The sequence below is a fragment of the Taudactylus pleione genome, unplaced genomic scaffold, assembly GCF_031769625.1.
Source record: "Taudactylus pleione unplaced genomic scaffold, aTauple2 ptg000777l, whole genome shotgun sequence".
In the NCBI taxonomy this organism is placed as follows: Eukaryota; Metazoa; Chordata; class Amphibia; order Anura; family Myobatrachidae; genus Taudactylus; species Taudactylus pleione.
The window spans coordinates 1,551,402-1,575,649 of NW_028285179.1; the positions used below are offsets into that span (position 1 = coordinate 1,551,402).

The 24,248-nt window shown below is 44.3% G+C and overlaps 1 protein-coding gene across 3 annotated transcripts in view; it reads left to right on the forward strand.

Moving 5' to 3' along the window:
• Positions 1–1,715: 1,715 nt before the first annotated feature.
• The window catches only part of LOC148475120 (beta-1,4-galactosyltransferase 1-like), a 247,214-nt gene continuing 224,681 nt past the window's right edge, over positions 1,716–24,248 (forward strand). Inside the window, exons 1-3 of one of the 3 annotated variants that reach the window (XM_088457705.1) lie at positions 1,716–1,752; positions 2,088–2,173; positions 5,744–5,833. In XM_088457705.1, coding sequence (XP_088313831.1) covers positions 2,104–2,173; positions 5,744–5,833 — 160 coding nt within the window. In that variant the 5' untranslated portion in view covers positions 1,716–1,752; positions 2,088–2,103. Of the gene's footprint in view, positions 1,753–1,936; positions 2,174–5,743; positions 5,834–24,248 lie in introns of those variants that run through there. The other 2 variants (XM_088457704.1, XM_088457706.1) reach the window with 2 other exon arrangements.

Genomic DNA, 24,248 nt, shown 5'->3' on the forward strand with positions numbered 1-24,248 from the left:
TCCCATCAGAGATGTGGCGGCGATGTGTGTGTAAATGTGTAGTGCGACCACACTCACTGTGGTCTGCACTACACTGGCTAACTAGGACGGGCCGGTACCATAGCCGGCGGCACCCCCCACCACCAGCCCGCGCCGCCAGTCCCATGGCCCACAGGGCACGAGCCCCGGCGGCCCTGCCCTAGTTACACCACTGCATCAGTGTCAGCTGAATTAACATCTTGCCACTCACTGCCCTCTTATTTATGGGTGTGGGCAGTCTTCACTGTAAACACAGATACTACAGAACTTCTATACCTGTTCATTGTCAGTGCAGAAGGGTTTTTTTTGCTGGTGATACCTATGTGACACTGACACAAGAAGGATTTTTTGACAAATGTGATAGAGTTACATATACTATCCAAATAGAATAGAACAAACAAATCCATGCACAGTGAATGTGATATTAAATGTGATTTTATAATAATAATCTTAAAGTGTCTATCCTTGTGCTTTATTTTTTGTTATGCCAAAGCAGACTCTTACCGGGAATTGGACTCGTTTGAAACTAAAGTAGGGATGTGCAGGCTCGGATAGGTTCGAGTTTGCACGTGGAGTTCGGATTTTTCCCTCCAAAAAAACGGAACTCAGAAAGAGGCAAAACGTCATCTTGCATGGATGAACATCATCATTCCTGGACTTTTGTCCAGGAATGATGATGTTCGTCCATGCAAGATGACGTTTTGCCTCTTTCTGAGTTCCGTTTTTTTGGAGGGAAAAATCCGAACTCCACGTGCAAACTCGAACCTATCCGAGCCTGCACATCCCTAAACTAAAGAATTGTTTTTCACATAAATGAAATAGGAATGGTAAACAAAGGGAAAAATTTACATTTTGTATCAGTAAACAGGGCATACATCAATTTTTCTGGATAATCTGGATAATACATATCAATCTCTACATGGTATAACATAAAGTCTGTCGTTGTGATATAGCTAATGGTTTAGGCAGAATAAGCCAAGAAAGCACTCGGACGTCCATTTTTTCATTCACTTGCTTCACTAAAATTGTCACTACTCAGCTCCCTTTTGTCATACATTAATGTTTCATACACCAAAACCTTCCTCAACAAATGCTCTATAGAATAGTGCAAACTGCATCAAAAAACCAATCCAGTGGAATATTTTCATCACCGTTCCATCAACACTTGTGAGACTCATTTGATTCTGCTTCAAATTTACATAAAAATAGTTAAAAAGCACAGAAAAAGCTAAATACATTTTGAAATAAACTTTTATTACTAACACTCACCTAACATGAAGGTTCCATTACTGATCTGAACTTAGCAGCTGATATCTGTGCACATTATGCAGCTCTCTGCTCTCAAGATATTGCTTAACATAGAGTGACAGGAGTGGTTTCATACCCCTGAAGTGTCCTCTCTCCAGGCGCTGCTGCCAACTGCTGTCATGTGATATGAAATTAGGCAATCATAATTGACAGGTGTTGGCTTGCCCTAGGGCACATAATGAAGGAAAAGCTGACCCTGCTAATCACTCCCTTCTCTAGGAACTTCCAACACACAGACACACACCTGGTGGCCAGGGCACATGCCCTGCCAGTGTTCACCTGGCTTCGACACTGCTAATTGGCACTGTCTTTAATATTTTTTTCAGCAGTGGGAGCAATCGTTCCCCATGCACCATTGCACCCTTCCCTGGCTACGCCACTGCACTCCGGGCTAATTATGCATCAATGAGGACTTCTTGACACACTGTAACTATTCCAGGCAGTTTATTTATCTCAAGCCAGTAATTTTCTTTCTATTGTTACCGTTTCTATTGAGGTTCTCCCTCACAACCAAGACATGTAGATGGCTTTATTTGTACTACATTGTTAATAAATACAGTCAAGTAATCACTGCACAGGTACTGTACACTGAGATAACAGAGTAGGGCGGAACTCCATTTCATTAACAACCTTTTTTTTCTGAGCTGCTACCTCAGGGCAAGGCACTCACTTAATGTGTGTTGAAGAAGCACCTTACTGTTTAAGATGTCTTGGAACCCAAAAATATTATTTTATTTTTTAACAGGACTGTTTTTTTTCAGTTTTTGCTTTTTATATATGAAGCCATCCTGGGTGCTGGAACTCAATTTTGGAAAGATACGATTTAGAAACCATTTTCAAAATCAAAGTAAGTCTATTATATTTGCTTTCTTCTTGCTAAATAATCATTATGTAGTTCTGGATTAAGTTTATTTAGTAAATGCACCGTATCGTCAAATAGTTTATTTCATATATTATATATAGTTTGTAGTTCCTGTAAGTATTTTCCAGTCACTCTGCTCTTATTACAAAGCGCTGTTCTAAAAATTGAAGGTGTTATATGAATTAAAGTATGCCTCTGACTTATTAATGTGGCATAAAGAGGGAGCATTGTATACAGCACATTGCGGGGGCACCTCTGCCTATATGTTTGTCTATACACACATGTAGAAATCGAGACTAAAGAGATACATTTCTATGTATGTACTGTATGCATATATGAGCTTTAGTGAAGCCTGAAATGTTGCTACTACTTTGTATACCATGCTGTAAACCTTAATAAACTCTCTGGCGTTTCTTGATTGCCTGGAATGCTGTGCATTTTTCTTCATTACATGACTTTATCTGGGGCATCCTACCTAAGTTGACTTGGTGGAGTGGAGTTCCCTATCTATCTATCTATCTATCTATCTATCTATCTATCTATCTATCTATCTATCTATCTATCTATCTATCTATCTATCTATCTATCTTATATACTATTAGGCCAAACGTCTTAGAACAAGCCAATTGCTCAACATTCTTTCACCTGCTCAACAGCATACAAAAACACTGTGTGATTAACCAAATTTTTCAAATTTAGATTAATCTGTTCATAAGTCTTTCCTCCAGGCTTTTTATATCTGCACAACAGCTGTAATTTCCTAATTACTTATTTGCTTAAAAGGGTATTTTTTATAACTCTGAAAGCTACCAACATTTTTATGTTTTTGCTAACCTCAGTACCATTTCAGGTTATTCACTGGACTTTAATTGCTTAAGTTTTACTAATACGTATTACACACACATGCGCGCACACACACACACACGCACGCGCGCTAGATCTCACAAACACACACATTGAGGGGGCGTGGCATAATCAGAAAAATCTAAAAATCCTATTTGCATGCAGCACCACAAATAGGGGAGCTGGGAGCAGATCAGTGTGTTCGCTCCCCCTCACAGGCAGAGGAGTCTGCTGATGTTGCAGAAGCAAACAGTCACTCTGCTCCCACTGCAGCCAAGCAAACAGCAGCGTATGCTGGGCTGCTGACAGGGAAGAGGGTGGGCGGCGGCGGACCCGGGCACCCACCGGGGCCCCTTCAACAAGCCTGGGCCGTGTAATCAGTACTCGCCTCCCCCCCCTTGGCCCCCATGTACACACACACATTTACAGTACACACACATACACATATATATTTAGTGTTACTCCAAAAGATAGATAACTGTGCCCAGATGCACCTAGATTCTTGAAAATGTGCAGCTTTCTCTAGCACAAAGTTTTCCTTTTAGGACAAGAACATCTAAAAAGGAAAAAGAGAAAAGGGCCTCCACAGCAGAAATCATAATTGTTATTGAATAATCACCACTTTAGTGAAAAAATGCATACCAGATAAAATTGGGCAACAAGTAAATACAGATGTCTTCTCATACACCTAGCCTCAATACGCCATGCGGCATGAGCTGCCTGGTGAAAGTGATCAGAGTGTTGTAGTGTAGTGACATTTTCTTTACATTTGCATCTTATTCGCACCACAGATGCATCACTCAATATGTACCAGCGATGTCGAGCTGTGACTTTAACTGGACAGGAATTCGTTTTTAATATGTACAAAGTAATAAGCAAAATTATTATTTTTCTTTGTTCTGTGTCATTGTTCCCAGCATGCAATACTGGAATAATGTCAGCTTACTCTGCATCAGCTCCTATGTGTCAGGTAGATGGTCTGCCAACAGTCATGTATTGCTTTTTTGTCCTTAACTGCAAATTTAGGGCTATTTCACACATGCCGATTTCACCGGCTGGCAAAAAACCTGCTGTTTTGATGCCGTGTAGTAAGTTTAGTTAAGTATGTAAATGGATGGGTCCTTTCATGGGGCATGGACACAGCACGGTCGACATGTTATAGCCGAGAATATCCACTGACAAGGATGGCTACCGGGCCGTGTCCGTGCTGTCACTGCAAGAGACAGTGAAGTACAATTTACAATGTTTCCTTTCTCACACACCGGCTTTTCAGAGCTTGTACACTCCCACAACTCCATCTGCTGCTGCTGCTGCTGCTGTGCATGCCTACTACATTACATTAACTAACCACAACATTAATAATGGCTCAAAGCCATTGCATGTGAAAGGAACTGATTGTCACAAATAAAACGTCCGGCTTTGGGTGGTTTTTTGCTGGCCGGTCAATACAGGTGTGTGTGAAATAGCCTATAGGGTTCAGAAGCTGGGAAAATGCAGCCAGTAAACAGTGACAGTTTAGATCACAACTTTGGAGAACAGGGGATAACTGTAGCCACAAATTCCTGTTATCCTGGTCTTGCTTGTTCTGAATCTTGATTCTTGCTCGGACTATTCATCTCTTCTGAATCTTGTCCCTGTGGCCACATTACTAAGTAATTCCTGTTATCCTGGACTTGTTGCTCTGGCTCCTGTTTGGGGTGTGGGAACAGTTCACTTCTTTATAGCATTAGTATTTGCATTTTGAAGGAACAAACATACTGTGAAATAGAGGTGGATTTGTAAACATGGACAAACTTGCAGATACAATTTTGTATTATAAAGACCAACAGCATTGCAGAAATCTAGTCTTATCAGCTTCATGTATTCATACTACATGTGGCATTTTGGTGCTCTAGAAAAATCAATGTGTGCCTCATTTTGTGGGATTGTGGTGCTGACTGTAAATCTGCATGTTAAAAATTAAAAATAGTGAAAATTTCAAGTAAAAGACTAGCCTACTACTTTTTCTCCTTCATTAGTTTCCTAAAATACTGCTTTCCTTAACCTAATAACTAAATTGATGAGACTGAGGGAATGTTGGTACTGTTTTTGTTGTCTGTGGCAATTTTATGAGTTTAAAAAAATGCACTTGGAAAATACAAATGGCATAACATAACGGTAAAGGTTGAAGTCTGATCACTGACACATGAAAAAATCAAATGCTTTCTGAGGGGATAAATGTGGCCTTTCTTACACTGATGTCAGGATGGCGGCACGGCTGATGACGTTGCACAGGGCAGAGTGCCCTGAGGGCAGCACAATTGCAGCCCCTGCATCTGGCTTGCAGGGTGCCTAGAGTGGCACCCTGCAGCCAGTATCAGTGCTGCAGCGCTGGCGGGATACATTTAGGAAGCCGGCGGCCGCAATCCCGACCGCCGGCTTCCCGAATCCTCTATCCCGCCTATGGCTCTATTTACTACAATCCGCATATTGAATGCAGATTGTAGTGTGATATTACCAAGTGAATTCGCATTGCGAATTTAGGCAATATCACAGGGATTTACTACAAATCCCTTGCAGGGACAGAGCTTGCGATAAAGCTCTGACCCTGCAAATCCCCTTCGAAGCCTTATCACAATATTTTCGCAAAAAATACCGTTATTAAGATTCAGACAGACTCTTACTGGCTACTGCACCCAGGGCCAAAGCTCACTCATGTGCTCCACCTTTCAGCTCCCGCAGTGGGTGAAAGGTGCGACGTCATGATGTCTCTCTCGCTGAACAGGACCAGAGGAGCGGCAGGTGGCAGGAGCGGGGATTTGGGTAAGTAAATTATGTGTGTCTGTGTGTAATTTTATGTGTATGGAGCACTACTGGGAGCGTCGTATAATGTGCACTACTGGAGGTACTGGATAATGGGCACTACTGGTGACACTGTATAATGGTCACTACTGGGGGCACAACTGGAGGCACTGTATAATGGGCACTACTTGAGGCACTGTATAAGGGGCACTACTGGGGCATTGTATGATGGGCACTACTGGGGGCATAGTAGAATGGGAACTACTGGGGACACTGTATATTCGGCACTACCAGGGGCAATGCATAAGGGACACTAATGGAGGCACTGCATAAGGGGCACTACTGGGACATTGTATAATGGGCACTACTGAGGGCACTGTATAATGTGCACTACTGGGGGCACTTTAAAAGGGGCACTAATGGAGGCACTGCATAAGGGATACTACTGGGGGCACTACTACTGAGGGCACTGCTACAGGGGCACTGCTACATGGGGCATTGCATAAGGGGCACTGCTACTGTGAGCATTGCATAAGGGGCACTAAGGTGCATATGGAATGGAAAGAAATGTTCCCGGAGTGATGAAAAATGGTGGTGTGTCATGTTGACATGACCCCATTTTCAGTGGCTAAGCCTCTTGTGGCATCTAGTCATGCCCACTTTTTTGGCACATGCAAACAGTTGGGGAGGCTCCATTTTTCATCTTCCCCTGGGCTCCAAAGACCCTAGTTATGCCACTAATGCTACTACTGTATTTTGCTAAAATTACAGGGATAAGGTTCCTCTGGAACCTTCCCCCGTTAATAGCCACTGTACATGCGTGGTCAGTAGACAGCATATGCACAGGAGTCATGATTGAAGAGTGAAGAGACTGCTAATGTGTTCACTTCACTCCAGGGCCGGACTAGCCATCGGGCTGTTCTGGCAAATGCCAGGACACCAGGAAACCCTGACAAGTGGATACGCCTGCCGGCGATCTGCTAGGAAGGCAGGATTTCTGTATGACGTGGCTGCGTTGTGACGTCATGATGTCACGTTGCGCAGCCGCGTATTTGGTGAAGCGTTAGATGGAATTCATCAGGTGCAGTCAGTGTGCAGACAGAGCAAAAGCTCCTGGGTGCCTCTCCAAGCAAATACAGACAGTGCATAGTCAAAAGGTAAAGACAATTGAAAAAACAGGAAGTTCACAAACAATTTATTAGCTGCAAATAAGTTGTAAATGTAATATTTATGTATGCAAAAAAAGAATAGCCAGTGAAGGTATTTAGGCCAGGGATTAGTTCTGGCTAGCAGAATGTGGTGCAGACCGTAAATAAATATACCCATACTAGGTTGTTTAGGAATAGTTTACCAGTAATTAGTTGATGCTTATTTATGTTATCCTATCTTGTAAACTTCCTCCATCTTGTATTTTATTAGCTGATGTTTAGTTTTTGTCCACCTCTATATTTCCACAGCATTGCCATTGCCCAGAGATCCTGTTCCCATATGTTTTGTTTTAAAGTGATAACATGTGAAAAGTGGTTTCCTGATTGTAGGCAATAAGGGGTCTATTTAGCAAAATGTAGTCGGCATCATGTCGGGTAGGATGCCGGCGGTCTAGATACCGGCGCCGAGATCCCGACATATTGGGATCCCGGTACCAGAATCCCAATTGCAGGCATCCCCACCAGGATCTCATATCCAACCCTAAGCAGGATGTAGTCAGCATCCCAGTGTGCAGATGCCGACGGTGGAAATACCAGCGCCGAAATCTCTACAGCGTCAGGATCCCGGCACCAGAATCCTGACTGCCGGCAACCTGAAGGTAAGTAGGGGCAGGGTTAGGCTTAAGCACCTGGCAGGGGGAGGTTAGGGTTAGGCACTAAGATGGGAGGTTAGGGTTAGGCATTAAGATGGGAGGTTAGGCACTAAGGTCCTGATTCAGAGGCGCTCGCTATTTGCGAGCGCTCGCTCTGAATCAGGGCGGAATTAAGAAAAAAAAAATCCGCCCCCAGGCCACTCGCATAGCTGTGGGTGACCACCCACAGCTTGTGCGGGGGGCCTGGCAATTGTCGTGATTATCACGATTATCAGGCTTGCAACGAGATCCTTGTGGTAGGGTCTCATCCACAGCAAGCCCCAGTGAACTTCCTGCTCTAATAGAGCAGGAAGCTCACTACTGACATCACGTGTGATGTCAGTACGGCCGCCCACATCCTTTGGGAACGCCTCCGTTTGTGCAGCTACCCCCCCCGACCTGCCTACAAAATGGGGCGAGCTGTTGATCAACATTGACAGCCGCCCCGTTTTGCTGCGAGCCCTGAGCGAGTGAACTTCTCTCTCGCCCCAGGGCTCGCGCACGTGCAGTGCGCACACCATGATTGCGTACTGCCCTACCATCGACCCACTTGCGAGCGCTATGCGCTCACGAGCGGGCCTGAATCAGGCCCTAAGAACGGAGGGTTAGGGTTAGAACATTAAGATGGGAGGTTAGGGTTAGGCACTAAGGACCTGATTCAGACCTGCTCGCTAGGATGCGATCGCTCATAGCTGGCCCATATTTGCATTCTGTGCATGCGTATGCATCACATTTCGTGTGCGTGAACCACTGCGACAGATTGGGAAGCACTCGCTCGCTCAGCATAGACAGCCCAGTTGAATGAGTGACAGGAGAGGCCATTTGTGGCTGGTAACAGGGGCAGGCCACTAGAAACGGGGGAGTGGAGGTACGAATGCAGGCGTGCCTGTGTGTTTCAATGCCGTTTCACAGGCGTGCATAAACAGTCAGCGTCATTGTACACATCACCTGGTTGTATTTCACACTGAAGTGATCGCAGTGCTTGTGGCCAGGTATAGTCAACCTCAATCGCTGCGAGCACATCCGATGGTGCTCGATGTACCAATGTTTTCATGCACTTCCAGGAGATGACGTGTGCAAGTGGGTGTCTTATGACTGGCTGGTGGGCGTCTGCATACACAAAGTGATCGCTCGCCAAGACATAGTGGGCGTGCTAATGCCTTGCCGTGTGATAGCCTGCCTTGCTGGGTGTGTGCTGGATTTGCATACGCTGGGAGCAAGCAATCGCATCTAGCGAACGAATCAGAATCAGGCCCTAAGTTGGGAGGTTAGGCACTAAGGGCCTGATTCAGACCTGCTCGCGAGCGCTGAGCGGTTAGGGTTAGGTATAGATGGGAGGTTAGGTTAGGCACTAAGTTTGGAGGTTAGGCACTAAGGACCTCATTCAGACCCGCTCGCTAGTGCTGTGCGCTCACAAGCGGCCCGATGGTTTGTGTACGCGCATGCTTCGTTCTGTGCGTGCGCAAACTACTCTGTGCAATCGCAGCCCGCTCGCTCACCCAGCAAAGACAGCCCAGTGAAATGAGTGACAGGAGAGGCCGTTTGTGGGTGGTAACAGGGGTAGGTCACTAATAACAGGGGTGTGGAGGTGCGAACGCAGGCATGCCTCGGTGTTTCAATACCGTTTTTAAGGTGTGCATAATTAACAGGCAGCGTCATAGTACACGTCACATGCCTGTTTTTTACACTTGTGTCCTTGCAGTGCTTGCAGCAGGGTAAGGCAACCACAAGCGCTGCGTTAGCTTTCGATGGTGCTCGATGTACCAATGTTTTAATTAGTGATGAGCGGTTCGGATTCTGAGGAATCCGAACCTCTCCGAACAGGTGGAATCCGAGTCCACCCGAACGCAAGTTCGGGTGTTCCCGCCTGACTCGGATTCCACCTCGAGGCCGAACGTCACCCGTCCGGCGTCGGATTCTCGCGAGAGCCGAGTGACGTTCGGCCTCAATAAAAAGGCGCGGCGCCCGGCAGTCGGCGCCATTTCTCGCGTGACGCGTAGTTAGGTAGTTAGCTAGTGCGCTGTCTGTTCTAGTGTTAGATAGATTAGAGTAGGCAGTGCTCTGTGACTTTACTGGGCATAAGCCCTTGTGTGTGCTCTGTGACTGGGCATAATAAGCCCACTGTGTGTATGTGTACTCTACTACTCACTGTATTATACAAGCTCCATGACAACTGACAGGGCATAGCCCACTGAGTGTATTATACAAGCTCCGTGACAGGGCATAGCCCACTGAGTATTATACAAGCTCCTTGACAGGGCATAGCCCACTGTGTCTATTATACAAGCTCTGTGACAGGGCATAGCCCACTGTGTCTATTATACAAGCTCCGTGACAGGGCATAAGCCCACTGAGTGTATTATACAAGCTCCGTGACAGGGCATAAGCCCACTGAGTATTATACAAGCTCCGTGACAGGGCATAGCCCACTCAGTGTATTATACAAGCTCCGTGACAGGGCATAGCCCACTGAGTATTATACAAGCTTCTTGACAGGGCACAGCCCACTGTGTCTATTATACAAGCTCTGTGACAGGGCATAGCCCACTGTATCTATTATACAAGCTCCGTGACAGGGCATAGCCCACTGAGTGTATTATACAAGCTCCGTGACAGGGCATATGCCCACTGAGTATTATACAAGCTCCGTGACAGGGCATAGCCCACTGAGTGTATTATACAAGCTCCGTGACAGGGCATAGCCCACTGTGTCTATTATACAAGCTCCGTGACAGGGCATAGCCCACTGTGTCTATTATACAAGCTCCGTGACAGGGCATAGCCCACTGGGTCTATTATACAAGCTCCGTGACAGGGCATAGCCCACTGAGTGTATTATACAAGCTCCGTGACAGGGCATAGCCCACTGTGTCTATTATACAAGCTCCGTGACAGGGCATAGCCCACTGAGTGTATTATACAAGCTCCGTGACAGGGCATAGCCCACTGTGTCTATTATACAAGCTCCGTGACAGGGCATAAACCCACTGAGTATTATACAAGCTCCGTGACAGGGCATAGCCTACTGTGTCTATTATACAAGCTCCGTGACAGGGCATAGCCCACTGAGTGTATTATACAAGCTCCGTGACAGGGCATAGCCCACTGTGCCTATTATACAAGCTCCGTGACAGGGCATAAGCCCACTGAGTATTATACAAGCTCCGTGACAGGGCATAGCCCACTGTGTCTATTATACAAGCTCTGTGACAGGGCATAGCCCACTGGGTCTATTATACAAGCTCCGTGACAGGGCATAGCCACTGAGTGTATTATACAAGCTCCGTGACAGGGCATAGCCCACTGGGTCTATTATACAAGCTCCGTGACAGGGCATAGCCCACTGTGTCTATTATACAAGCTCCGTGACAGGGCATAGCCCACTGAGTGTATTATACAAGCTCCGTGACAGGGCATAGCCCACTGTGTCTATTATACAAGCTCCGTGACAGGGCATAAACCCACTGAGTATTATACAAGCTCCGTGACAGGGCATAGCCTACTGTGTCTATTATACAAGCTCCGTGACAGGGCATAGCCCACTGAGTGCATTATACAAGCTCCGTGACAGGGCATAAGCCCACTGAGTATTATACAAGCTCCGTGACAGGGCATAAGCCCACTGAGTATTATACAAGCTCCGTGACAGGGCATAAGCCCACTGTGTCTATTATACAAGCTCTGTGACAGGGCATAAGCCCACTGTGTCTATTATACAAGCTTCGTGACAGGGCATAGCCCACTGAGTCTATTATACAAGCTCCGTGACAGGGCATAAGCCCACTGAGTATTATACAAGCTTCGTGACAGGGCATAGCCCACTGAGTGTATTATACAAGCTCCGTGACAGGGCATAGCCCACTGTGTCTATTATACAAGCTCCGTGACAGGGCATAAGCCCACTGAGTATTATACAAGCTCCGTGACAGGGCATAAGCCCACTGTGTCTATTATACAAGCTCTGTGACAGGGCATAAGCCCACTGTGTCTATTATACAAGCTCCGTGACAGGGCATAGCCCACTGAGTCTATTATACAAGCTCCGTGACAGGGCATAAGCCCACTGAGTATTATACAAGCTTCGTGACAGGGCATAGCCCACTGAGTGTATTATACAAGCTCCGTGACAGGGCATAGCCCACTGTGTCTATTATACAAGCTCCGTGACAGGGCATAGCCCACTGTGTCTATTATACAAGCTCCGTGACAGGGCATAGCCCACTGAGTGTATTATACAAGCTCCGTGACAGGGCATAGCCCACTGTGTCTATTATACAAGCTCCGTGAAAGGGCATAGCCCACTGTGTGTATACAAGCTCTGTGACTCCAGTTCATAGTGATAAAGTAATATGGATCACGAGAATGAACTGAGATTAGAGCAGAAACAACATGTAAATGCTAGCATTGCAGCGGCTGGAAGTCCATCACTTTTATCTAAAGCTGATGCTCAAGGGCGTAGAGGCTTTAAAACCTTAGGGAACCTGAAATCAAAAAATTTAGATTTTACAGGGGTAAAGACAAAAAAAAAACCTCTAAAGACTACTACTTTTGCAGAGAAACAGAAAATTGGCAACATACCATTCACCACACGTAGCGGCAAGGAAAGACTCAGGCTTTGCCCTTTATTTCTGAGTGGTGGTTCTGCAGCTGTCAGTGAGGCATCTTGTGCCTCTCGTGATGATAAAAGACCTTTTCAATCAGACTATAGAAGTGTGAAAAAATTTAAAACCAATAAGGCAGTCGAACAAACTGTGTTTTTTGAAACACAAATGTCAGAAATCCCTGAGGAGAGTCTAAGTGGGTCCACAAGTGGCATTTCTATGTGTAAGCCTGACCTTTCAGAGAAGCCGCCCTCCACAGTTTCTTTTCCATCTGTAGTTGTGGGGATGAGCAGTATTGCCGAGGACATAGAAATTGAGGATGCCACCGTGGAATTGCAAGAGGATGAGAGGAATATATGTGCAGCTGATGCTGGCACTAATGAGGATGTTGAGGATGAGGATATTATTTGTATAAGTCAGGCACCAGTGGAAGCAGCTCTTGGCCAAGATAAGAAGGCCATTGCCATGCCTGGGCATAGAACCAAGAAATCCACATCTTTTGTGTGGAATTACTTTTACCCAAACCCTGACAACGTTTGTCAAGCCATTTGTAGCCTCTGTGAGACCACAGTTAGTAGAGGTAGGGACGTTAAACATCTAGGAACCTCTACGCTATTACGTCATCTGCAGCGAGCTCATGACAGGTGTTTGATAACAGAAACTACTGCAAAAAAAATAACAACAAGCAGTCCAGCATTAGCTAGATGCCTTCTCTCTACTAAATCCCAGCACCTGCAATCTCCACCGACAACACCTTCCTCCTCAATATCCTCAGGAATGATCAGTGGTAGTACAACATCCAATTTATTAGTGCTAAGTCACGGTGACTCCTCCAATTTCCAGGACACCTCAGAAGAAACTGAATCTTTGAGCGCTAGGCCTGCTGCTGCTGCTGCTGGTGGATCTTCATCCCAGAAGTGGACAAAGAAGACTACTAGTAGTATACCAAAAAAACAATTGACTGTTAAAGAATCTCTTGCAAGGGGAAGCAAGTATGACAGCTCTCACCCTGTCGCACAGCGGATCACTGACGCCATGACAGCTATGCTAATATTAGATCTGCGTCCAATATCCTCAATTAATGCAGTGGGATTTACACAGCTAGTTGAGGTCATGTGTCCCCGGTACCAAATTCCATCTCGGTTTCATTTTACCCGAAAAGCCATTCCTCGGCTGTACCAGGACGTTAAACAGAACCTAATTATTGGTCTGCAAAATGCTATTGTACCCACTGTCCACTTAACCACAGATATGTGGACAAGCGGTAGTGGACAAACTAAAGATTACATGACTGTGACAGCCCACTGGGTGGGTGAATCGCCTTCAGCAGCAGCAGTATCTAACAAACAACACCAGCTCATTCAGAGGCAGGCAACTCTGTGCATCACCGGATTCAATAAGAGGCATACCGCTGACAACCTCTTAGAAAAACTAAGAGATGTCATAGAAACATGGCTTACCCCACTTGGACTCTCCTCAGGATTTGTGATTTCTGACAATGCTACAAATATAGTGAAAGCATTACAGCTGGGTGAATTCCAACACATCCCCTGTTTTGCTCACACAATAAACTTAGTGGTGCAGGGTTTTTTAAAAAACGACAGGGGCGTTCAGGAGATGCTGTCTGTGGCCCGAAAAATTTCGGGACATTTTCGGCATTCAGCAACAGCGTGCAGGAGATTGCAGCACCTGCAAGAGCAGTTTAATTTGCCCTGCCATCAACTGAAGCAAGAAGTGGTAACGAGGTGGAACTCAACCCTGTATATGCTTCAGCGGATGGAGGAGCAGCAAAAAGCCATCCATAGCTATACGACAAGCCATGACATTGGGAGAGGAGGGGGAATGTACCTTACCCCAGCACAGTGGAGAGTACTTTCTGTCTTGTGCAAGGTGCTCAAACCATTTGAAGTTGCCACTTGTGAAGTGAGTGCTGACACTGCTAGCTTGAGTAAGGTGATTCCCCTGATTTCGCTTTTGGAAAAGCAGCTGGAGAAATTGAAGGATGATATTAAACAAAGTGATTCCGCAAAGTATGCTGGACTGATAGATCAAGTCCTTTGTTCGCTTCGCCAGGATCCACGGGTGGCCAAGATCTTGAAATCTGATCATTATATTTTAGCAACCATTCTTGATCCTAGGTTCAAGTCATATGCTGTGTCTTTCTTTACAACTGACCCAGATCTTAAAAGAACCAAAGCGCTCCTGGTGAGCAAGTTGGCAGCTGAAGTGACACATGGCACTACGATGACGTCTCCTCCTTCGGTTTCTGCAGCAGCAGCCAGAAAAAAATGCACCTTTTCCAAAAGACCCAGTGGTGATGCAGATAAGTCAAGTCAACATTTTGACATCTGGTCGGGTCTAAAAGATTTGCCCAACACCAGTGACACCTCTACCGCAACTCCATCTAATACGATTACCATCCAAAGAATGGTGGAGGATTATTTTCAGGACACCATACACGTAGACATGTCACAGAGTCCCTTCGAATATTGGAAGAAAAAAAAGGCAATTTGGAGACCCTTGTATAAACTGGCTTTGCATTATTTAAGCTGCCCACCCTCCAGTGTGTACTCGGAGAGAGTTTTCAGTACAGCCGGGAACCTTGTGAGTGAACGACGAAGGAGGCTACTTCCACAAAATGTAGAAAAAATGATGTTCATTAAAATGAACTGGAAATTTCACGAGGAAAACCTTTCCCACCAATCACGTCACAGTACAGATACTTCTGTAATGGTAGATTCCAGCGGGGATGAACTGATATTGTGTGAGGAATCGGATGATGTACACACTGATGAGGGTGAGGATGGCAATGATGGTGACATCATGCCACTGTAGACCTGTTGCCTTTAGTAGATTGGAAGATTTTTTTGTGGGGGCCCAAACAAACCAAGCACTTCAGCCACAAAGTGGCAGTACCTGTCGCTGAAATGCTTTGTTTGTTAAAGTGTGCATGTCCTTTTTAAGATCCAACATAAAGGGTGGGTGGGAGGGCCCAAGGACAATTCCATCTAGCACTACCTTTCATTTCTGCCACTGCTGTGTGGCATAGTTTCATAGATGTGCTTTAAACTGTGGTGTCTGTGCCACTGCGCCGCTGCTCTGACGCTTGGTCACCAGTCAGCTCACTGCAACCTTTGGCCAATAATGGTGAAACGAATAATTTAAGCTGTGAGGTGGTCTAAATTGACTGTAAATGACTGGAAATTAATGTTATTGAGGTAAATAACACTCTAGGAAGAAAAAAAAGCCCAATTTATGTAATTTTAGCTTTTTTTGCCAATTTTGGCAAAAAATCCAAATCCAAATCCAAATCCAAATCCAAAGCCAGTCACCGCAGTTTGGCAAATCCAAATCCAAATCCAAAGCCGGATGACGAATTAGAACCAAATCCAAATCCAAATCCGCCAAAAATGGTCCGGCGCACATCCCTAGTTTTAATACACTTCCTGGAGATGATGTGCGCTAGTGGGTCTTCTCAACATACGCTAATGGGTGTCTGCATACACAGAGCGATCGCTCGCACAGCCAAAGTGGGTGTGCTTATGCCTTGGCGAGCGATTGCTTCCCATGTCGCCACTTTGACAAATTTGCATACGCTGGATGCGAGCGATCGCATCTAGCGAGTGGGTCTGCACCAGGTCCTAAGAACGGAGGTTTAGGGTTAGGCACTAAAAACGTAGGGTTAGGGTTAGGCACTAGTGAGGGGGAGGTTAGGGTTAGGCACTAAGGAGGAAGGTTAGCGTTAGGCATCGAGGAGGGAGGGGTAGGGGTAAGGGTTAGTCTTACCGTACTTACTGAAGGGTGTTGGGATTCTGACTCTTGGGATGCTGCTGTCTGTATTCTGTCCAGTGGCATCCCGACAATCGTGATCTCATACCCTATTTAGCAATAATCGCGATATTGGCTTGCAGTTTTACCTAACTTCTCCCCATTATGCAGCAAAAAACTTGTCAGGGACAGCAGTTTTGTTAACAATCTGTCCCTGCGAAGTACCCGGCTGACCCCTATTTCTTGTATAGTGCATGCACATACCTGATGGCTGTTCAGTAGAGTCGCATTAACACATGCGGCACTGAGGAGACCAAAAGAGCCAGTACATTAACAGAAACAGCCCAAATACCACTCTCCTGCCCTCATGTGCCTAACATCTCTATCATATTAAAGTGTTTATGTATATAATTAATGTGTGTGCTGTGACACAGTCACTATAGGGGTCCCTCTCCTGGGGTAGATGGACTCCCTCTTTACACACACAGCAGCTGTAGAAACAGGATACAAGTCAAGGGTTCTCGTACAAACTGGTCGGCGCCAGTCTTTATTGTGCCAAATGAATATAAACATAAACAAAACATAAACATAAGTCCTAGCCTGGCTGGGCACTAGCTACACAGCAGATTCCCTCTCTATAATAATGGTAGGGCCTATTGCCCTCACCATCAACAAAACACGTGCACAGTACTTACAAGGATTATCACCAAGTGTCTCTGAACAGGCTAGTCTGCCTGCTCTCCCAGGTGTGAGCCTCAAACAAACCATGCTTTTATTAGCCATTTCCAGCTGCAAGTCCTAATGAGCCTGTTGCCAGGCTGAAAGGCCCAAAACCTGGAGTGGTCTGTGGATGGAGCCCTCCTTCTCACATCCACACCCCCAGGACCCAAACTGGCTTTTCCAAAAGCCGACACTCTGGTCTGCTTACAAAACAGACTTCTCCTGGGGTTTTTTTAGAACACATAGGCCAAAAACCTAGGACAAATGTACCTGCTATTGACCACTTTACCAGTGGTTCTATCACAGTGCATACATGTGATGTGTATGTATATATGTGTGCTGGTATGAGATAGTATATCATACCAGCACTACACTTCGGCAACCGGCACTGGGACTGTCACTGTCCCAGCACCTGTCAACAAGTGGCTGCCAGTATAATTTGGCTCCTGCCGTGAACAAATCAAGGCTTGCAAACAAGGCGGCCAATCAGTGGTGACTTGCAGTATATATAATATGGCACCGGCCACTAGCCAATCAGGGACAGCCGTGTGGCCATCCCTAATTGGCTGCAAGTCCGCGAGCTGTCATTGCAGCCAAGGAGTGAAGGGAAGGGAGCAGTGTCGGTCAGTGCAGCGTGGCATGGTGCGTGCTAGGAGCAAATGTGAGCTGGGAGATGTGTTGTGAGGTCGGAGGTGTGCTGTAAGGGGAGTAGGTAGGGGTATGGAAATATTACTGGGGCTCAGGATTTGGGTCTGTCTAAGTAAAGACTGATATACGCACGCCTTGACATGTGTTGTTACGCACAAGGCTACTCAAGGTGTGGATATAACTACCAGAGCGCGGCCGCACACTGAAGAGTGATATACAGTATCTATCCTATAAAATGGCCCCCTGTTGTGAAACAGATACAGAATAGGAGGAAAAAATTGATCATAATAGGCTGTTCAATTTGAATTATTTTTAATGAATAAGCATGCAACTGGACAAAAGTGTAAGTGAATAAATTGTTGACATTTTTCTGTTAGATGTGTATTTCTGTAAATGAGGCAGAGATGTCTATTTCTGTATAGCGAAACACTGACTGTTTATATGTCAGTGTGTGTCTTTTTCTTGGTTACTGAGCTTCAACTTAATAAGTATACAAATAAATTTGTGCATGTCACTCTACTGCACCACTCTGTCATTCTGTGCTGCAGTTTAAAAAAAATAAAAAATTCAAGGATGAATGGGAAAGTGGTGAAGAATAGCAGTTTGCTACTTTTTTGGGGAAAAATAAGTAGTCCCATCAAATTTGGGGTACACGAAAATGGGTACTAGCATATTTTAAACTTACTAATGTCAAGTTTTCAAAATCATGCAAAATCCACCTGCAAACTAAAAAACATCTGTGGCACATATTACCTTTAGGGGACTGTCCAAGGGGTGCAGGGTGGTTTTTGGAAATTTGCACGCCAAAACACCAATTGTGCACTTTTTTCTCACCACTTATTCATAGGTGATACTTTTTCGCAGGGTCTGATGCATTGACTTTTCACTCCAGCGAAAGTCAGACAAATTGAATACGGGGATAACTCAAATCGGCGAAAATGACGTCATTGGCGAAAAAGTTTTGCGGAGAATGGCCGATAGACTTAGAAGTCGGATGAGTCAGGAATGGTCAGGGGATGAGTCTATGCTGGGAGCCAGATGATGACGGCAAGGAGGGCCTGTGTGTTTTAAATGCCAGGGCCTATATTTAGTCCCAGTCCGGCCCTGCTTTACTCCATGACCAGCGCAGGGATGGGCTCTTTTTTGGAGCCTCTGTCTCTTTGAGTGAATAATGATTTGTAATTAATTACTTATTGCTGCGAATAGCGATGATAGGAAATTACAATTATAGGAACTAAATCCTGATAATTTATTACCAGTTATATATATAGCGCATACATATTCCACAGCACTTTACAGAGAATATCTTACCATTCACATCTGTCCCTGCCCCAGTGGAGTTTACAATCTATATTCCCTACGACATGCTCACACGCTATGGTCACTTTTTGTGGGGAGCCAATTAACCTACCAGTATATTTTTGAAGTGTGGGAGGAAATCGGTGTACCCGGAGGAATCCCACGCAAGCACAGGGAGAATATACAAACTCCACACAGTTAGGGCCATAGTGGGAATCGAACCGATGACCTCAGTGCTGTGAGGCAGTAACGCTAACCATTACACCGTCGGTGCTGCCCCAATTGATAATTGATAAACATGTCCCCAGTTACAACTCTTTTGAGAATAAAATCAGTTTTATTTCATATTTTTCATGAGGCATACCTATTCGGGATTATTACAAGGAAGTTCCAGGTCTACAAGATTTCATCATAGTGAAATAATTCCAATATGTATAAATCCTCAGTAGTATGCACATTGTTTTGTGTGAGTTCTTTTATGGAGTTCCCTAACCTGTATTCCCAGATTTGTGGAAAGTCCACACAAACACTAACTTTGGGTTTCAGGTTTGCAGCGGTCTCATGTTGATCTTTTTTTTTTTAGTTTGACCAGATATCTTTTATGTATTGCGTGAACTAATAATAATTGATAGTTTTTAATTACAGGTATAATTTAATAGCTTTTACAGACATATTGGGGAATTCATCAAGCAGCATATTGGTGAAATCATCGGTTTCTAAGTTTTTTTTGTGTTGAGTGAGTTATAAACCACTAGATTTATCATAGTCAAAGTCATCGAAAAAAAAATTCAATCTCTTTCCGTTAATGTTTTTAACACAAATCATTTGACTTTTTAAGCTGCGGTTTCAAAAACAGCCATCGAACCAGCTGGGGGAAAAAACTGGCAGAAAGAAGAGTTACCCCTGGCTGGCATGATTGTTCAAACTGTATGTACATTACACATATGTATAAATGTGGCAATTCTTACTATATAAGGGGCCAAAATCATAAATAAATAAGTTGATGGGGACACAATTAATGAATTTATCATTAGGGCCGCAGTGGCACCTGTTTCCAGCTTGTGGAAGAGTATTTGCTGCAGTTCTGCAATACTTTAGGGCATAGCTAGCACCAAACTTTTTAATTCATGCCCCCTCTTCTATCATGATGTCACACCTGGTGCCATTGGGAGCAGGCACAAGGCCCAAAAGTGTCCTATTACGGCTAGAGATGTGCGCCGACAACCGTGTTTTGGTTTTGCATCTGTATCTCCTTGTGTTTTGGATCTGGATCTGGTTTTGGATCTTTTCCTTGGTATTTTGTTTTTAGGTTTTGTTTTTGGTTTTGGATCAGTATTTTTTCCCCAAAAATATTATAAATAGCTAAAACCACATCATTTGGGCCTATTTTTGTTCCTACAGTATTATTAACCTTAATAACAATCATTTTGAGTCATTTCCATGCATTTTTAAACACCTCATAGCTCACAATATTAATTTCACTATTTTTCACCAATATAGGCCAAAGGCTGCAGCGAGCTGGATGGCTAAAGTAAGCAACAGAGCAGCGGCACAAATGCACGGCAGTTTAAAAAAATATAAGACATCTATGAAACATTGCCACACAGCAGTGGCAGACAGGATGGCAGTTTAATAAACTATAATAATGTCAGTAGGCAATGCCCCAAATTGTGCCAAATGTAAAGAAAAGATGTGCAAGATGGAATTGTCCCTCCCACCCACTCTTATGTGGGATATTAAAAAGGACATGCACAGTTTAACAAACCAAGCACTTTAGTAACTAGGACTGACACTTTCGTGGCTGAACTCCTTGGTTTGTATGGGCCCCCACAAAACATTTTTTGGACGGACTATTAAGGAGGAGGCTGATGATGAGGGTGTTGGTGGTGGAGATTGCATGTGCTGGTCCAAACTGCTGGTAGCTGATACTGGACTGCTTTTTAATAATTTACAAATTATTATAAATTTGTTAAACAAATTGCATGAACTCGCTGCAAATGGCGTAACAGGGAGGAGGTGCTTAGATGGTTAACGCCGCTTCCTCTGCTAACTTTGGCTTTACAAATGGAACAGATGTCTTCACAACTGTTGTCAGAATTTTGATTAAAATAATTCCACACCAAAGACATGGCTTTTTTGACTTTCTTTTTATCATGAGCAAGAATTGCTGCCACTGGTGGATGATTTACGCAAACAACATCATCATCAGATAGGACACAAATTTAACCCTCATCCTCCTTTTGCACTAACAAAGGGCTGTTTGATAGACATTTGTTTTTAAAATTACTACTAGTAGTAGTCTTCTTGGTCCCTTTCTGGGATGAAGAAGTGATGAAATCACTTTTTTTTTAATTTGCACTTGGGGGGAAGTGCACCCCTGAACGAGGAAGCAGTCCCTTGATAAATGACACAGGCAGCACCCCTGCACAGCTACATTGCAGATTAATGTGGCTAACATGCACACACACACAAATATTTTTTTTTTTTGCACTTGGGGGGGAGAGCATCCCTGAATGAGGCAGCAGCCCCTTTATAAATAACACTGGCAGCACCCCTGCACAGCTACATTGCTGATAAGTGTGGGGAACGTGCACACACACACACACTGGGGGTGAAGAGCACCCCTGATTGACAGAGCACCCCCTGGACAACACAGCATCACCCCTTATTGACTGCAGTGACACAGGAGCCACTCAAGCCCCCCACTCTTCTGTGCCCTTATGGACAACAGGCACAGCACAGCCCAGCACAGCAGCCAGCCATAGTATGGACGGAGTGGACAACAGCCACCCAGCCCCTATGACAAGTGACAACAGCCAGCCAGCCCCTATACAGTATGGACATTAAGCAGCCAGCCCCTGACAAGTGACAACAGTATCCAGCCCCTTAAACACACAGCAACAGCACAGCACACCCCCTCCTTCCTCTTCACTCACCACAGCCAGAATGAAAATGGCAGTGATCGCGGGACCTTTTATACAATCCAAAACCCGCGAGAATCTGAGAGTGGGATGATAACGTTTTGCCTCGTTTTGAGATTCGAGTCAAACGGGAAAATCCGAGCCGACTCGGATCTCAGCTCAGATTGCTAAATTCGGGTGGATTCGGATCTCTGAGATCCGAACCCACTCATCTATAATTACGTCACAGATTAGTGGCAAAGTATTAAATGTATATATTAAGCAGACAATAATATATTTTAAAAATATTAATGTGGAAATATTTTCAATTATATAACAGGGCAATACAACTTTTAACTAAACTGAGGAATAACTAATGATGGAGACACAAGTATACTGAAACTTGTAGTACCATAAGTGTGCAAATTAATTGGTATCCTCATCATTAATTAATTTATATGGCCTGAATTAACGTAAGAATAGTATTGCAGGTGTTATTTTATTTAAACTAATATTGGTTCCTTAATATTTATTAAACATTAATTTTGGAATTTTCACCCAATAATTAATCTTAAATATAAAATTAATTGGTCTATTTGTTGTCTGTCCGGTTATGCATTCGGACCCGCTGCACCGTTTGGGATGAAACCAATGCAAGGTGGTCCGGTTGGATCCTGACCAGGTTTTAGGAGGGTTAGAGTACTGGTGTACACTGGGCAGAACTTTGACCTGGGGAGCCTGTTTTGGGACTTCCACTGGATGGTTTCAGATGAAAACTTCACAGAGTGGTAACAGTGGATCCCAGAAGACACACTACAGGGTTGAGGTCCTGTCGGACCTCACATTTGTGTATGCTGGGCAGAACTTTGATCCGGGGAGCCTTTCCTGGGCCTTCTACTGGGTGAATTTGGATGAAAACTTCACAGAGGGGTGGCAATTGGTCTGGGATGCCTAATGGAGTGGTTGGGCATGACTTTGACCCAGGGCAGGCTGTTCTGGGCCTTTCACTTGATGTGTTTGGATGATATCACCATAATAAAACTTGATAACTTGAAGATTTAAACCTGGGCAACGTCGAGTACTTCAGCTAGTTTATTATATAACTGTGCCCTCATAATTATTGTAATCAATTGTTTTGGCACCTCAATTACTGTCAATATTTATAACTGCCATCTTAATACTCATGTGTTCTGCGCAGCCTTATTAGGTTCTGGTCAGACATACTGTGCAAACAGCCTGAGAGATCTCACTGGCCAGAGCCGTTTTCTTCTAATTATTTTCTTCCAATTTTAGGTAAATTGTCAGTTATTTTGGGCTTTCAAAACTGCAGAACATCAATGACCATATGCAATGAGTTTGAAATCTTCAAAGTAAACCCAGAAATGTGATCAGTCTCCCCCATTGTGGGTGTGTTAGGGCTGTGGCAATAGGGTTAATGTGGAAGGCAGTGACTGGGGTGACAAATGGTTTAATTTGAGTTTGCTTAGCTACAAATTTCTAATCTGTGTCTTGATGAATGGATGTAGTTGACTATATTAAGATTAATCAATGTAATTTCCTCTATTACTAGTTTTTAGTCAATTTTAGTTTTTGACTTTTAGGTTATTTGTCTCAGTTCTCTGTCTCCCTGGTAAGAGTTATTCTGCAATTATATTGGCAACATGCAGAGACTATGGATTTGCTGCTACTATTTAATCTCACTGGGTTAGAGGCTTCATATGTGTTATGAAAAGTTGATATTCAAAATCGCGACAGTCAAGATGTCGACACCACAATTCGACATGTTTTGAATGTCAACAGTCTGAACGCCAACATGGACATCAGCTGAACAGAAAAAATGTTGACACCATAATGATGCCATACCATTTTTTGCCTTTTTTAGCCTAACCATAACTCTGAATCTCACCCTAAACCCAACCCTAACCCTAACCTAAACATAACCTTAACCCTAAAGACAAAAAATTACTGTCAACATTCTGGTGATGTTTTGGTGATGTTGAATGTCAACATTTTGATTATGTCAACATTTGTGAATGTCAACATTTTACATGTCGACCTTATGTCCATGTTGACATTATGACTGCTGACATTCACAATCTGTTGGCATTCTGGTGTCTACCTTTTGAATGGCGATTTTCTGACTGGATACTGATGCCTCAGTTACATTATACTAATTATTTTTACTTTCAAGCATAAACTTTGGAGTTGATGTCATCGTTTTACTTTTTTGAAAACTACTGTATATTCTACCTTTTATTAACAAAAAACATACAGTCAGTGACATCAATGGGGCCTGGATACTGAGGGGGGAGTGGCAAATTCGAGAAGCATGGTCACACCCCCTCCTAAAGAAAAACAATGTAAAGTACTGTGTGTGGAGCAGCGCAGCCACACTGCTTGCCTCAAAGGGAGACATTTGTCATTCTTAACAGCTAACCTGGTCCCCTCCAACAAGCCCAAGCCTTGGTAATTAGTACTTGACCGCCCCCCCCCCCTCATCTTGGCACCCCTGCTTTCAGTAAAGGGTACTACCCGAATATATACTGTACATACAATGCTTTGAAGAGAGATGATCACTCAGAATATAACCAGTCGGGTCACTTACTTAAATGATCCAGATGTTTGTGCTGAGCTTCATCATCATTGGAATGCTAAGAAAA